This window comes from Perognathus longimembris, chromosome 17 (assembly GCF_023159225.1).
Source record: "Perognathus longimembris pacificus isolate PPM17 chromosome 17, ASM2315922v1, whole genome shotgun sequence".
Lineage (NCBI taxonomy): Eukaryota > Metazoa > Chordata > Mammalia > Rodentia > Heteromyidae > Perognathus > Perognathus longimembris.
In genome coordinates, this window is record NC_063177.1 from 1,672,544 (window position 1) to 1,689,994 (window position 17,451).

At 46.7% G+C, this 17,451-nt stretch overlaps 1 protein-coding gene across 4 annotated transcripts in view; it reads left to right on the top strand.

The window, feature by feature from the left end:
- The first annotated feature begins 621 nt into the window (after positions 1-621).
- Shisa6 (shisa family member 6) overlaps positions 622-17,451 on the top strand; it is a 300,596-nt gene continuing 283,766 nt past the window's right edge. For all 4 annotated transcript variants that reach the window (XM_048366490.1, XM_048366491.1, XM_048366492.1 and 1 more), the window contains exon 1: positions 622-1,271. In XM_048366490.1, coding sequence (XP_048222447.1) covers positions 622-1,271 — 650 coding nt within the window. The remainder of the gene's footprint in view (positions 1,272-17,451) is intronic.

Genomic DNA, 17,451 nt, shown 5'->3' on the forward strand with positions numbered 1-17,451 from the left:
GCTCCGGCTCCACAGCCGCCAGTCTGCGGCGGGAAACACGCTGCGGGGCCGGGGCGGCGAGAGGCGACCCAGTGTGCCCTCGGTTCTCCCGGTTCCTCAGTGCCCGGCTGCGCGCGTCCTCCCGGCCGGCTAGGACTTAGCTCGTCGAGGGCTGCGCGCTCCCTTCCCTCTAGCCGGTCGCCCCACCCCGTGACCAGTTCCCCGTCTTGTCCCGCAGGATCGACTCGGACGGGACCACGCCGCTGCCGCCGCCTCCGCTGCTACCCGGAGCCGCACTTGGGGTCCTGCCTGAGCCGAGCCGCCCGCGCGGGGCCACCGCTGTCGCCGGCGGGGGATGGGGCTGCCCGGGAGGCGCGCCGATCCCGCAGGGGGAGCGCGGAGCCCGCGCGCAGCGTGAGAACCCAGAGCAGACCGCTCGGGTTCCCGGGTCCGTGCGCTCCGCGCGCCGCCGCCGCCGCCGCCGCCGCCGCCGCCGCCCGCGCCTCGATGGCGCCATCGCTCCGGCGCCGCTGACCGCCCCGCGTGCCCAGCCTAACCCGCGTGGCCACCCTTGGAGCCCGGTCTGGCGGGGTGAGCGGCCTGCCGGGGAAGCTTCCCCGCGCCCTCCCGCCCGGCCCCGCCATGGCGCTGCGGCGCCGCCTCCTGCTGCTACTGCTGCTGATCTCGCTCGAGTCCCTAGACCTTCTGCCCGGCGCTAACGCCGCCCGCGGCCGCGCTGCCAACCGGACCCTGAGCGCAGGCACCGCTGCCGTCGGGGGTCGGCGGCCCGGGGGCGCCTTGGCCCGAGGTGGCCGCCAGTTGAATGGCACCGCCCGTGTGTCCGGTGTCCCGGAGGCGGGGAGCCGGCGGGGTCAGTCCGCGGCGGAGGCGGCGGCGGCGGCGGCGGCCAGTACGACCGTCACCTACGAGACGTGCTGGGGCTACTACGACGTGAGCGGCCAGTACGACAAGGAGTTCGAGTGCAACAACAGCGAGAGCGGCTACCTGTACTGCTGCGGTACCTGCTACTACCGCTTCTGCTGCAAAAAACGCCACGAGAAGCTGGACCAGCGCCAGTGCACCAACTACCAGAGCCCCGTGTGGGTACAGACGCCCAGCACCAAGGTGGTGTCGCCTGGGCCCGAGAACAAGTACGATCCGGAGAAGGACAAGACCAACTTCACCGTCTACATCACCTGCGGGGTGATCGCCTTCGTCATCGTGGCCGGTGTCTTCGCCAAGGTCTCCTATGACAAGGCCCACCGACCTCCACGGGAGATGAACATCCACAGGTGAGAGCCACGGACTCACGGGGGGGGGGGCCTGCCCCACAGTCGCCCCCTTGTCATGCGCTTCCCTTGTCCTGTCCAAGCACACCTTTCCCGGTCCTAAGTCGCTTCCACCATCCCTTAGACAACCTGCAATTGATCTCATCTGTGCTTCTCTGGTCTTTAAGAATCCCTTCCCAAGGCAGGCTTTGGTGTTTGGGAGACTTACAAGGGAAACAAGGAATCAGGGCGAGTCTGTGAAGTTCAGGTCTAAGACTTTGACTTCATTCTATCATCTCCAACGGTTAACTAGGTTCTGTTTTACTGGTGTGGGGAAACCTCGGTGGAGTCTTTTATGGCACTTAGCTTATTGAATCCAGCCGGAGTGTTATTTTCAGTATAGGCAGTTGACTGATGTTTGGACCACACTAAAGGAAGTGCCTGGCTGCTTGTGAACTGAGATGCTCCCAGATGTTGACGAAGCCTCTGTCAGGAAGAAGGAATAAAGGCTTCTCCCTCCTTGTCGACAGAACCGATGTTGTGAGTCTTTCCTGTTGAGACTGGAGGATTTGTTCTCTTAAGCCCAGAGTTCACAGTTCTTGCTGTGTACAACCTGGCTGAGCATCTTCTACTGAACACATGTTAGATAGAGGCAGTGGGGGCTGCCTCCTATCAAAACTTACACCAAGAGCTCAAAGCATGCTGGTCAGTGGTTCATTCTTTTTTAAAGTTGTGGGCTTTTTTTGTTGTTGTTGTCTTTTCCTTTTTTGGTACTGATGGTTGAACCCAGGACGTTGCACTTGCTAGGTAAGTGGTTTGCCACTAAGCTACATCCCAGCCCTCTATGGTTCAGTCTTTTTTTTATTTTCTTTTTCTTTTTTTTGCCAGTCCTTGGCCTTGAACTCAGGGCCTAGGCTCTGTCCCCGAGCCTCTCTGTGTTCAAGGCTAATGCTTTACCACTTGAGCCACACAGCACTACTTCCAGCATTTCCTGTTTATGTGGTTCTGAGAAATCGAGCCCAGGGCTTCATGCGTGCTAGACAAACACTCTACCACTAAGCCACATTGCTAGCCCCGGGTGGTTCACTCTTGCAGCCTCATGCCCCATGGCTCTGGTTCCCAGGATCCCACTGGGGAGTCAAAGCCAAAGGGACATCAGGGATCTTGCCTCTCCAGGAACCAACGGTCCAGGGGAATATAGGTATGGTTCCACAGGGTCTGCTCAGAGAGTTTCCATTTCTGATGCATGGTGTATGGCCACTGCCCTACTCATCAGGACCAGCTCTAAGACCATGCTTCTGAGTTGGCCTACCAGGCCTAACCCACTCACATTTCGCTTATTTTCATGTGCTGTTTGTTATCCTTCTGGACTGAATTCAGATCTCCTCCCTTTGAGGAGTGTATTTAAATCACTCCTACCTTGTTAAAGAGAGGAGGCGGCAGAAATTTTTACGTATGAGGAAGTAGCTGAGTTTCTCCCTCCACTTCACACTGTGGGTGTTGGCAGAGGATGATACTCCTTGTCAGATTTTCTCTTTCTTTCTTTCTTTCTTTCTTTCTTTCTTTCTTTCTTTCTTTCTTTCTTTCTTGTCTTCGTCTTCATCTTCTTCTTTTTTTGCCAAGTCCTTGGGCTTGAACTCAGGGCCTGAGCACTGTCCCTGGCTACTTTTTGCTCAAGGCTAGCACTCTACCACTTGAGTCACAGTGCTACTTCTGGCTTTTACTATATATGTGGTGCTGAGGAATCGAACCCAGGGCTTTATCTATATGAGGCAAGCACTCTACCACTAGGCCATATTCCCAGCACCCCTTGTCAGGTTTTTATTGAGACACATTCACTAAATTTTGGTACTTCAAACTGTACTGCTGGAGTTTTGGTGACTCTGAAGGGAATGCTCTTTTATGACCCTGTCTTATGACCTGAGGTTGCCCATGCCCTCTTTTCCTCCCTCACCTTATCCATCAGGTAGCATAAGCTCACTCAGCATCTTCTTCTGCCTGGACTAGTCCTGGGGCACTGATAGGAAGATTGTGAGCAATGGTTTCTCAGAGGCAGAGGACAGGCTGGACAGGGAGCAAAATAAGGGCAAGAAACTTTTCCATTGAGTCTCATCTGGCAGTGAATTCTCTCTGTGCTCAATACAGAAAGAAGAGAAAGAATTACCTGTGGGTAGGTGCCTTCCTAAAGCTGGTGTGCTGGTCCTTCTCATCTTGCCACTGCTGCCTCAGAACTAAGAGGCACATGTCTTCTTTCTTCTTCCTATTATCTTTTCATCAGTCCTTTAGCCCTGGCTTTTGCTTCTTCCTAATTGGTCCTCACAAACCTTTGGATCTCTCTTTTTACTGAGCCATTGTTCTTTTCACTGTTAAATAATGCTGCTCCTTACCCGGACCCAGCACCTCAAGGAGTTTATTCTGTAGTATTACAGTCGCCTCAGATTTTGAGATTGAGTGTCTTTGGATGCTGGCATTGGCATATGACTCTTGAGAAGTGCCTCTTCTTCTTGGTATTTATTTGTTCCCTTTTCACCACACAGATATCCCCTGTCTCAAACAAGGATGACTATGGTGATACTATTGGGACAGTTTCTCTCAGGCTGGGGAAGAGCTAAATTTCAGGCTTCAGACCATTATGTAAATATGGGATGTTCTTCCTCCAGTTCACCTTCTGATTTTATTCAGTTCACAGCACCTCTCTCAGCAGCTGCAGTCTCGCCTGATCAGTGCTTTGGAAACCATCACATTGGTGCTGGTGGGGTAGGAGACAATGTCTGTGTATATGTCTGTGTATGTGCAGGTGGGGGTGGGAGCAGTAAAGCAGAGATGAGATATCTTCTAGAACATTCCATGAGTGACCTTGGACACGTCAGGGAAACTTACCTATCAGTCCTGGATAACTCAGACATGCAGGATCCTGTCTGGACCTCTGCTTTCTAAGCATGCTGGAGTGAGTGTTCACATGGATCAGGGACCCTAGAGTGGGAATGTGGGTCTCTTCTCACTCACTCACACCTCAGAGGGCACTGCTTGCCATTTTGAGAAGATTGTGCTGTGCTGTGCTGTGTGTGTGTGTGTGTGTGTGTGTGTGTGTGCGTGTGTGTGTGTGTAGACAGTCATGTTCTGTCATGTTGGGGAATGAAGGTAGGGAAATGTGTAAAAGAAATGGAGAAAAGTATTCACACTCTTATGACTTTTTCCCCTCTGGAGAGTGGGAGGATGAATTCCTGTATTTGTGAGAAATCAAGGGGGATGGAGGGGCTCTACTTTCAGTTACATACTTTGAATGCAATTCAGCCAAGATATTACCTTACTAAAATGAAAATCAGAGCCATGCTAGTGAATCTCCCTGATGATGGAATTTGAACAAGCTGGCCTGAGTCAGAAGGAGCTTTGCTGAGAGAAGCTCCATTGCAAAGGGATATTTGTGGGAGTTTAAGAAGGGATGAAATAAAGGACCAGCCACTTGCTCTTCATTGGTGTTCCTAGGCTGGGCAGTCCTCCACCTGCCCCTGTGCAAACAAATTCCTTAGGGAAGGGCTTCCTTGTGTCCTTCCATCCCCTGCAAGGAAGAATAGGTTTTGTCTTTTCCAGAAGTGATTAGACATTGCCATCATGGGAAGTTAGGGGAAATTCCCAGCTCTCTCCTGTGATTTTCACAGATAAGTACCAAGGCAGATGCAATTAGCTGGACCTTCAGGAAAAGAAATAGATGGCACATAGACCCAAGATAGATCCATGCCTGGCTGTGGGCAACGCACCCCTCCCCACTGAAATGCTATTTCCTGCAAGGATTGAAATTAATTTCTCTCCCTTTCTCTGTTGTAGAGTTACCTAGACTAAGGCTGAAGCTGATGGACTGCAGGTGTCAAACCATTTTAATGCTACCTGTGAGGTTCTACAGTGCTTCCTTGCAGATGTCAGGAGGCTGGTCCCTTTTGACATTCTCGTCCACTTGAACTATCTCACATCCAAACCTGCTTCTTTGTCCTCACCCTGAGTTGATTCATGACTGACTGTCTTGGAGATGAGAATTTACTCTGAGGAAGGTTCCATGTGACTTCTTTTTTTTAAAGAAGCTCCTTAACAGATGGGTCAGGAAGCTGTTAGAATACTGAGGAGGCAGCTGGTAAACTCAGATGTGCCTGAGGCCCTCCTACTGTGTGCACAAGGGAGGGAGGGATGATAGGAGGCAGGGGGAGGGTTCTTAAAAGCCTAAATGGATAGCATCAAGAGAAAGGAAAAGTATTAGTAGCAAGTTGTCAACAGAGTCCTTCATCTCTGAGTTTTTCTTATTTCTAAGGGGAGTTAAGGGAATGCTTTACCTTATCTTTTCTTTCATCAGAAATTAATTACAAAAATAAATATCTCTGCTTTCCCTTAAAAAACCAGGTAACTACAGTAACAGAAGCATTGGTGGCTGATTCAGGAAAGAACTCTTCCTAGGCACCAGGGCAACAGAATGCTAAATCTCCTCAAATGCTCCATTTTTGTTTTGTTAGTCCCATACTGGGACTTTATTTCAGTGACTGGGCTCTGTCCCTGAGCTTTTGTACTCAAGACTTGAGCTCTACCACTTGATCCACAAATCCACTTCTGGCTCTTTTGGTGATTAATTGGTTATGAGATTCTCACGGACTTGCCTGCCTTGGATGGCTTTAAAAAGTGATTCTCAGATTCTCAGCCTCCTGAGTAGGTAGGATTGTAACAGGTGCCTAGCATAAAGTGCTCCACTCTTTGAAGCATGGTGGTTTCCTTATGATGGTTTGATTTAAACAGTCAATTTTTAACGTCAAATATTATAATTAGAAGGAAAGAAAAAAGTCTTGTCTTGGGCTTAGTCTTGTATTAGTCTTTCTTATATGTTTTCCTTCCTCTTTGAGTTAAAAAATGCATATAGGGATGGCTGAAAAATTGTTCAAGGAATTGAGAACTTTTATGGAGGAGGTTTTAGGAGAAGGACACCAGGAAGTGAGAAAGAAGATAGCAAAAGTTAATGCACTCCAGTGATGGGACAAAGTAATATTGCCAAGGCCCTCAAAAGAGTGTGATTTTTGTCACAATCCTTATATATGCATGCATGTATTGGGTCACCAAATAGTCCTTATCATCTTGAGCGAGCAAGGTATGTTTCAGACAACAAGGTATATATCTATAAAGCATATCTATGTTACCTCTGACACATAAGACTGGCAGAACTCACACTTGTTTCAACAGTACAACCGTGTAAGTCCTTTGCAAGATTTCCTAGACTTTGACAGTTCCTCCTGGTCACATAACTCACCATCTTCCACTGCCTTTCCTGCCTTGCCCCAAGCTACCCCAATCCCTTTCCCTCATCTACAGTTCTACTGAAGACTCAAAATGCATTCATTTTGGGGTATCTACTGCTAAGATACCAACAGCTAACCCACCATTCTAGGCTGCCCAGACACATGTAGAAGAAAAAGTCTAATTCACTGTTTTCAACCAATTTTAATGAGAGTTCAGATTGACCCTGCTGTTACTCAAATCAATTGTGCAGGAAACAGTGGTCAAAAGACAATTGGAGAAGGGAGCAGACTGAAAGAGATTAATTCATCAGCCCCAGATAGATCTGCTAACAGACCAGGAATAAAAGGAAACTACACCAAAAAAAGCTTTCTTATCCCAGGTCAGCTGCCTGGTTTCTCCAGGGCTAGGCAAGATTGCCTGTAGGTCCTAATTTTCTCATTCCTATAGCCAGGGAGAACCTGTGTCCTTACCACGTGTTAGGGTTAGCACCATTCTCCTGACGATGGGAGGTTGCCAGCCTACTGGGTCCCTGCTACCCTCTCCTATCCAAAGTCATGTGCCATCTAAATTTGTGACCATGGATTCAAGTGCATTTTGCCTGAAAACTTTGCTCACTTCATGGACATCCAGTGGCACCACAAAATTACAGTTTGAATTTATGGATGTAGATTGATGGTTGGAAGGGCATCATGATGGAAACATAAGGATGTAGACTAATTCATTGGGTAGATACCATCTTCTGTGGTCAGTTTCCTCTTTTCTTTACCTTGGTTGTTTATCATCATCATCATCATCATCATCATCATCATCATCATCAGTCAGTTGTGGGACTTGAACTCAGGGCCTAGGTACTTACTGTCCCTGAGCTTTTTTGCTCAAGGCTATTAGCTCTACCACTTTGAGCCACAGTGCCACTCTGGGTTTTCTGGTGGTAAATTGGAGATAAAAGTCTCATGGCCTTTGTCCAGGCTGGCTTTGAACCGCGACCCTCAGATCTCAGTAGTTAGGATTACAGGTGTGAGCCACTGGCACCCAGCTTTGTAGTTTTTTTTTCCTGAGTCACACTTATGACCTCACATCTGTGCCAGTTTTCATTTCACATATTATAGATAGAAGAGAGAGTTTGTTGTGTGTTGTTTGTTGTGTGTTATTGGAGGTGTGTGTGGGGGGATATAATGACAAAATGCTCAGAGGATCTTAGTTCTTTGCCCTTGAGCTCAGGACCAGGCTTATTTCAAAACAATCGGAACAGATTACTAATTCTATTTTTTTCCAGAAAAATCTTATAAAAACCATATAAAAAGGCAGAATGGGAGATTTTATTCTTTTGTCATTCGTTACAGAAGCATAGAATCATTATTATAGGCAATTCATTGAGTCTAACTCCTTAATTTTATATGTGAGTCAACTGAAATCTATAGAGACTGGGTCATAATGCTGGGATTCCAGGGATCCTGTGTTCTAGGCCCATGTTTGGCTTCATTTTGTCCAGCAAAGGTCTATTGTATTTTCTTTATGAACAATTCTTAGCCATCATCAAATAATTTTAAGCCACTGAGCAATGTGAGTGGCAGCTTCTTCCTCTTCCTTCCCTGTTTCTATGCTGTGCCCTGGCTTAATGTTTGCATCTACCAAAAGTATGTGTTGATTGTGCTCTGTCCTTTTGCAGTTTCTCCACAGTTTTTCTAAAGGGTAATGGCCTGATCTAAGCATAATCCTTTAATAAGATATGAGTAATGCCTACCATTGAAGAAAGAAAATACAGCACAAGCCGAAGGGAGGGTAAATTGTGGCAAGAAATCACTGAATTACACTGTGGGTAGAAATCTGTAATTAAAGTACAGGCTGTGGAAGCTTCCTTTCTGGTCTAGAGAACAGGAGATGTGTGTGTGTGTGTGTGTGTGTGTGTGTGTGTGTGTGTGTGTGTAGGGGTCCAATGGTTAGGCTTATTAAATCAATGGGGTTCAGCTTTGCTGGTGGCTGGTGTCCTCTTGCCATCTGTGGCTCTGAATGTGGGCTGTGACTCCAGGATCATACTTCACGGTGGCTCCTAGCTGTATAACACAGCCCTGTGAGCCACAGGAGCACAATTCCTAGTGCCAGTTGTTCCCTTTCTCAGAATAACAAAACAAAATGAAACAAAAACCCACAGGCTAGTGGGGCTGGAAATGGAAGCCCTATCATTTTAAGAAACCACTCTGTGTGGCATGAAGTTAGGGGAAGGAGGGAGGGCTTTTCCTGTGATGTTCCTGATCCTTTTGCAAGAACCAGAGCATCTGTGTCCTGTTTTTCCTTTCCAGGCAGTCACCTTGAGAGGTCACACACAGATTTTTATTTTATTTTTTCAGGAGATGGCTGCATAGCACCTCTCTTGGAAGTGAGTGCCCTGGCCTGTTGTCCTGATGGTCTGTAATCATGTATCTTATTTTTATCCTCCTAGGATAGATTTGGTTCTTGTAAGCAATTGGGATGAGGCTGGTGAATGAAAAGGTGGTGAGAAATCACAAGAGCCTCCAGTAATGACAGCTACTCTCCCAGGGGTAATGCAGCTGTCTCTGAAGACAGGAGTCCAGAAGGGACATCCATCTGGACAGAGAGCAATGATCAGTCGTCCCCATACATGAGGACCCCACACCCATGATGACCACATTGACCGTACTGATGGTCGGCTCCTCAAGTGGAAGGATAGCTCCTATATTTCAGAAAGACCAGTTTCTTGTTCGCCCCATGTATTAAACAAGCAGTGGGGTAGTTGGGAGAGAGAACAAAACAAAGGAGTTGAATATGCATCAAACATTTCAAATGACTGCCTGAAAAGTGTGGTAGAAAAAAGAATGCCCCACATTTCTGCATAAAATAGTAGACAGATCGCTCAATTTAGCTTCCTGCTTTGATACTGAGAGTAAAGGGACCCAGTTTCTTTGGGATACACGCAGAGAGGAGGCTTGGGATCAGAGCCCAAGTTCACCACTGCCTCCCTCTCTCCTTCCCAGGGCCACCGCCTCTGCTTTTCACATTCAGAGAGGGGTCACATCTTGGGCCAGACAGCCATAGACACTGGCAAACCCAGGGAGGAGAAGCAGGCATGAGCATTGCCCACAGATTCCTAGGGTACATTTACTGAATCTTCCTCCTCCCCTGACCTCAAATTCATATCCATAATATAAGATCGGTCCCAGAAAATGCAGTCAGAGAGGGGCAGGCTGAGCACAGGAGCAAGGTGACCTAGGAACACCCAAGAATATTTTCAGGTGGGACAGCAGCCAGCTGTAGGTGTGGCAGCTTTCCTTCACCACCATCAAGAATTAGGGGATGGTGAGGGGTGTATCCTTTTATTACACCCCTGGTTTTAGTGACAGTCATAAAAACCACTTTTGGACACACTGGGAGGGAGATGGTCCCACTGTGAACTTGGAGAGAATCCACCACTTTACTTAGGTGTCTGCAGGATGGGAGGGAGCTCTATTTCTCAGAATTCACACTACCCTATCTTCTGTGTGACCCTACAAAGCACATTGGGGGAGGGCCCGAGATTTCAGTGGAGGGCTCAAGCAAGAGGGTTCCTGTATAAGTGCCCATTCTTGATAACTTGATCTTTACCAGGCAGGCTGCTACCTCCCATCACCCCTATGGGAATAAAAGCCCATTTTATAGATGAGGAAACTCAACTCAGAGGCTTAGTAACTTATTCAAGGTCACGTAGCTAGTACATTACCTCTTTCTTTCCCACCCTCTCTCTTTTTTCCCTTCATTTCTCCCTCCTTTCCTCTTTCCCTCTTCCCCTCCCTCCCTTTTCCTCTCCCTCTACCTCCTCACACCTCTTTAGGGTCTAGTAGGATACTGGTTCTCCTCTCTCCATGTAAATGGGTCAGTGATACTCAGATTACTTAAGAAGGCAGAGTCCCACCTGTCTGGGCCCTGGGCCAGCTTGTTGCCAGAAAGGATGGAAAAAATAAATGACCTACCTTCTAGGGAAATGCAGCCAAGTTTGGTGACACCCCCACCTCCACTTAGACTGCCTGCAAGATATGGAGATGCCCAGGGCAGCAGGAGGACTCTCTCATAGATGGATTCTTTTGCCTGAGGATGGTGAAAAATGTGCAAACCACAATAAAGCACAAAACAAAACCTTGATATTAATTGAGGGGTTGGGGATAGCAAAAAGACTTCATGGTCATGGAAGCAGTCCTAGACAATTCTTCGCCAGAGGTGGTGGTAGGGAAAGGGAGAAAAGACATGATCTGGGGAGAAAGGATGGGCCGTAGGCTGGCCGCCTTAGTTTAATTACTGAGACATAGCTCACACACAGCCTCATTTATCACAACCACTTGCACCCCATTTATAACATCTAGTGTTGTACATGCAAGACATAGAATTGCAACCGACTCTCTTCTAGCCTGTTCTAGTTTTCTTCTCCCCTCCCTCTGTTCTCCTTGCTGTGCTTCCCCATGGCTCCTTCTTTCCCTGTGTCTCTGTGCCATTTGTTCTCAAGTCTTCCATCCTGAAAGGCACCGGAAGGAGAAGGAATCCTGAGATTATCCAAACATCCCTGTATGTCTCTCCAGCAGCCAAAGTCTGTGGCAGGAACCATAGGTTCCAGTTAATTTGGGCAATGTCCTGATCTGTGCCCACAACTTTCTTCTGCAGCTTCATGGTAGAAATGCCTGAGCAGGAACTCACCTCTGAGCAAAGGGATGTAGAATGCCATGTCATTAGATTCCCTTGCAACCCGTACTGCTGAAGACCATGCTAAGCCTCCTGCCTCTTCCTGCCTCCTGCCTGCTCTTAAGCAGAGTGGCAGGGTGGTTCTTGGATCCTCTTGCCCCAAGCTGCTGGCTCTGTTTCCAGACCCCTGGGAACTGGAGCTTCTGTAAGACTTTGGGTGGCCGGAACCTTGGCCCTGTGCCTAAGGCTGGGAGAAGTCTTTGCTTCTGCAGGAAACACTCTCATTATTCCTTGTTTTGTTGGCATTTGGTCTCATGTACTGTTCCCATTAGCTTCGGCATTAAAGTCTCATTACTCAGGACACCTGTCCTCTGGACATATCCATTGTTCCCTTAGCCAAATGTCCTCTTCTGGGAAGTGTACATTCCACCCAAACAACCATTTCTTCCCTCTTCTTTCTGTCTTGCTGCTTTGCCAAGGAGGAAGTTGGACTCCGGGAACAGCCCTTACTATTAAGTGGCATGGGAGAACATTTCCATCCTTTTCCAGGTCCATGCCAGGGGCCAGACAAATTAGGGGCCATGCCAGGGCCCATAATAGTCAAGCAGGGAATTGTAAGATGTTTTTCTTCCTATCTCTAGTCCCAGGAAGACTTCTGGTCAGAATTCAGCAGAGGGAATTCTGGCCCTAGTCAGAATGTGGGCAGCTTTGTTGAAGGGCATGTAATGCCCCCTTTAACCCACATCCCTGAATTGACAGGGCAGAAGTCCAGCTCAAATACTGACTGGCTTCAGAGCAGGGAGAGTCCAGCCTCACTGTTAGACTCGTGGTTGGCTTTCTCAGACTTTTTATTTCCTTCTGACAAAAAGGCCTGCAGTTTCCCTGTAGTGTTAGCCTATGGGCATGGAAGACTGTTTCTGCATTGGGAGTTAGCTTCCTACCCATATCTGTGCCAGCACCTGCCTCCCCACTCTCAAACATTTGTGAAAAATAGAGTTCTCAAGCAAAGGATCTGACATGTCTCTGTCTCTCTCATCGCATCATCACATCATTAAAATGTCCCTTGTGTTACTTCTGGTGTCTCATCCACTGCCATTTCTTTTTCCATCTGGTCTCTGATTCTTGGTCACTTCTGTTGAATTTGTTGGGATCCATCTTTCCCCTTGATGCACCTTCCCCAGCCCTGGGGAATGCGGCCCTTCTACCCCCTCTGGATTGGAATCCAGAGAAACCGGTTGGGCAAACAGCCCCCAACCTTCTAGCCCGCCCAGCGCCTACCAACCTGCCCAGCGCCTACCAACCCGCCTGGTTCGGCGCGCTGGAGTGTCGTTAGCCCTTGGGGGTCAGGTGATACCTTTCAGCCTATCGACATCCTGGCCAAACCCCTCCCTCGGAATCATCTCCCCTTGTCCTTCTCTTAATAAAGTCAGTTCGCTCTAAGAAGCTGACCCTGTTGCATGTGTACGTTGGAGGCGGGCACACATCTGCGGCTGATCCCGTGCGCGTCAGGTCGGAGCTGACCCCCTGTTCCACTCTAACTTACCTGCAGGTCGGGTGATTAGGGGAGAGGACGAGAAAGGAGGGTGGAAAGAAAGAAGGAAGAGTCCGAGCCGGGAGGGGCAAAAAACCCCAACAGAATTGTCTTCCTTTCTTTCTCTCAGTCTGGCTCTGTCTCTCCTCCTTGAAGTTGTTCTGCTATTACTTCATTAAACAACATTAATTCAGAGGCTACTAATTCAAAATTTATCCCAATTGGACCCAGGCAAAGTTGTTGTTTTTTTCCCTGTGATAAAACACTGTGATGAATAGATTAATGGTTTAGAGAAGAATGTGAAGCTTGTGCAGGGTGCATATACCACGGAGAAGGACAGATTGTCTCCTAGCAGGCTAGGTAGACAGTTGGCATGTTAATTATAAACTATTTGTATCTTCTCAATAAAGTAGCTTTTTGAAGATCAATTTTATTTCACTTCCTCTTCAGTTTATTTGAAATCCTTCAATGACCAGGGAAGCAATATAATTGCACTGCCATTCAGTGTTATAATTCTTATGCCTTTTTCAGTTATCAGGATTCACCAAGCCCCATTTCTCTTCCTAGTGCTTGTCTGTTAGGATGCTTCCAATTCCCTTTTCAGTTTCCTCTGGAGGCTTCCTGTGATTTCTTTTCCTCTCCTTGTTTCCTTTCTTCTTTCACTTTCCCGTGTTTCTGGAATTCACAAACTCCCTTTTCTTCTTTTGGCTTTGAGAATTAGTGTTTGGAATTAATCCAAGGCCTTGCAGGTCCCTTCATCTGACCACAGACTGGCTAGCTGAGCTTGAGAGGGGTGGGGGGATTCTGGAGGCAGATTTTGGACCTCTTCCCCCAATTTTGTGTGTGTGTGTGTGATAAAGGGTTGAGGTCTGCCTCTTTTCTCAATGGTCTAAGGCACATAATCATAAGTCACTGTTCCAGCATCACTGTTTAGATGGAAGAGCCACCATCACACTTACTGTAAGACATGGCAGAGGCTTGGACAAGCTAGCACTCTTGCCCCATACAGAGAAGGACACTGACATCTCTCCCATCATCTGCTCATGCATTGTCCAGTGACCACTGCAGGGCCTTCTAGAAAACCCTTTTGCCTTTAATTTCAGAGACAGTCATCCATTTTTCTTGCCTCAGAATAGGTCTTGGAAGCAATCTAGTCTCAACTTCTGGTATTTTCATCCTCCCTGTGACCTTGAGTGAGTCCCTTAGCATCTCCATGTGAAATTTGGGCTGTAATTTTATGTCGATGTTAGTCTTTCCTGACCTGTTCTGAACTCAGCACACTTGGAGATTCATGAAACAGGCCATACCTGCACTTACAGGTGCAACAGCTGGGGCACAGGGGAGAGGAAGACACTGGGCTTACACACTGGGTTCATAGAAGAATGTGATCTACAAGTGGCTCTAGGAGAATGCTTGGTTTTAGCAAGTGCAACTTAGAAGATTGCATGGTGGGAAGGGACTTAAGAGACCTTTTTAGTGCCTCTCCCCTGAGCACTAGCTCCTCTCTTGTGCAAGCAAGTGTCCACATGTGTATCCACCCTACAGGCACTCTGGTCTATTGTCAGGATGTGCTTCTATGTGATTTGTTGCAGGAGGCAAAACTAACTACTTCAGTCTGAACTCTGCTCAAGGGAGTCTCCCCAAGATGACATCTCCTTTCACTTATCCTCTCTCTTCCTCTCATCCTCTCATCCTCCTCCTCTCATCATTCCTACTTGTGAGTCTGTCCTCAAAGACATTGCTTCCAGTCTTCTGCTTCTATGTAGTCCAGGCACTTATTAATGGGGCTATAGGGCATAATGTGTGGGTCTTAGTAATTGAAACTTAGTTTATTTTTATAATCTTTTATTCCAGTCCTGGGGCTTGAAGTCAGGGCCTGTGCACTATCCCTGAGCTTCTTTTGCTCAAGGCTAGCACTCTACCACTTGAGCCACAGCAACACTTCTGTGTATGTGGTACTGAGGAATAGAACCCAGGGCTTCATGCATGCAAGGCAAGCACTCTACCACTAAGCCACTTTCCCAGCCCTGAAATTTAAAGACCTGAAGATTTCTTTTAGACAACAGCCCCAGGCAGTGAGACCAAGTACTTGGGCAGGAAGACAGGGATGGCGGCATGATTTTCTTTATATCTGTGCTTTAGTGTCCAGAACAGTCCCTGGTGAGATAGACAGGACTGAATGATTGACTGAGTGAACTAAAATAGATGGGTGTTAGGGTTGCTTTTTTAATATGCTCTATCCTTCTAATGGCTGAAGGAACGTGAATGTACTTGAGCACGTGAATATCAATGTACTTATTTTAAAAGAAGGAAGAAAGGAAGGGAGGGTAGAATGAAGGAAATAAGAATAACAGAGGAAAAGGAAATAAGGAGGGAGAGAAAGAGGAAGGGAAAAAGTAATAACTGAATCCCTTGCAGAGTTGTTACCCTGGCAGTTTGATGTGTTTGCCCTCCTATGTCTCGCTAGGATACTGAGCTTCCTATTTATACTGTGAACCAATGACTTTTCAATAGTCCAAAGTGCCTTCATGTTTTTGTGGATGCTAGTGGAAGGACAGTCTATGGTGGTCTGATGGAAAGGTCCAAGTTCAGGGTTTGATAGTCTGTGTGGTATGTTGACCACACAGAACTCAATGTCCAGGCCTAGGAAGATCAGCCCAAGATGTTCTACTATGTTCACAATTGTGCCATGCGACTCAACAGTTTTGCCAAGCTGGCATTACAGAAACAGCCCCTCAAAACTTGCCTCTTTCACCAGTGTGGTGGGTATGGCTCGATAGGCTGAATCTGTGAAAAAGCTACTTATTCAAATAGTTGTATAGTGAGTGCTTGCTAGGTGCCAGGCTCTGTTATAAGTACTTTATAAATATTAACTCATGTAATCTTTCATGATAAACTTCAGTAGTAAACATTTATTATTATTATTATTATTATTTTGTGCAAGTTCCTGGGCTTAAACTCAGAGCCTGGGCACTATCCCTGAGCTTTTATGCCCAAGGCTAGTATTCTATCACTTGATCCATAAAGCTCTACTTCTGGCTTTTTCCTGGTTAATTGGAGATAAGTCTCTCATGGGCTTTCTTGCTTAGGCTGGCTTTGAATTGGTGATTTTCAGATCCCAACTTTTTGAGCAGCTAGGAGTACAGAGCCACTCATGTTTGGCTTATTATTAGTAGTATTCTTGTTGCCTTATTATTTTTTTCCTTCAGTTTTTTTCAGTGAGCAAGAAGGGCCAGAGGGCATTTAAGTAGTTAACTAATGATCACTGGTTCCTAAGTGGCCAGCCTCCCAACACAGGCACTAGAATCCTGGTGGTTAGTTACTCAGGCTATGCTTCCTGTGTTTTGCTCATCTATAGATTTAGGTCTGTGTTTACAGGGGAAAACAAAACAAAAAATCCCCAAACCCCACAATAAAAAGCAATACAGCAGCAACAGTAGCAATAACAGCAGCTCATTTGTGCCTTGAGCACCTTTTACACATGTGCATTTATTAACTTTTCTATTACCTGGTTGGCCATGTGACTCTGCTCATGCATCTTCATATCATGTTTTCCTTCCTTGTGTTAAATGATGCCTATAGTTCACACATTCAGATCTTTTATTCATTTTCAGATTATCCAAATATTTCTGAGCAGTCAGTATTTGGTATTGGTGCTTCTACTATTTCCCAGGCCTGGGTAAAATTTCCTATGACTCATGAGGTCATAAATGGAGTATGTGGGGATGATACTATTAGTAGTGAATGGGGTGGGGGGGTCACAGTGGATGAATATTGACTCTCTGCTTGGCTCGTGACTGTTCCCAAGACAAGCATGCATCCAGGTGAAGCTACTGGCAGTACTTTCTTGAAAAACAAAACAAGAAGGCCTTGCGTTACTTCACCAAGTCCTGAGATGTTTACTGCCTGTGATGAATTCCAATTGTGCTACGGACAATGCAGGCCTGCAGAACAGCTCAATGCAGATGCATAGACATTGTTAATGCAACAAATGAGATCTCTGCATCCATTCTAAGCCTGTCTGTATGAGGAGAGCGGTCTTGTGCACACACAAAGCCAGCAGCTGTGTTTTTCAAGTGGACTATGAGAGAACTGGGAATAGGGAGAACTAAATTAAGCTATTCTCCTTGGTCTGTGTTTATTAAAAACATATTCATTTCAGTTGTCCTGACTGACTGTTTCAGAGGATGAAAGCTCTCTGACTGTCCAGCAGCTAGTTGTGAAAATGAGGTCTAAGAGGATGCCAGCTATCCCCCAATTTCAATGTCAAGTAACAGCTCAGTTATCCAGGACTCAAGTGGCTAGAATTCTTTACTTAACTGGAATAAAAATGCCTACACTGTACTTCTATGAAAAACACAAAGGAAGAAGCTATCAGAGGTTTTCTTGCAGAAGAAAAGACCCCAAACCACTTCCCTGATTTGGCTTGCCATTTTTATATGAATAATTCCATTTCTTAGACTGTATACATTTTATTTAGCATTACCTGTGAGGAGAACTGAAGATTAGACTGATGGCTTTCTCGCAAAGAACCTGAATTCTTTTTTTTTTTAAGGAAAAAAGAATAAAGAAGAATTAATTGTATTCAGCATACTCTACTTAATTAGGCAAGGGATGCTTTTAGAAAATTCTTCAAAACAAGTATATTCTCATTAGGACTGAAAACATTCACCATAGTCTTATTCACGGAAGAGTTTCTCTGCTTAGACTTCTCTTGTTCCTAACCAGCAATGTCAG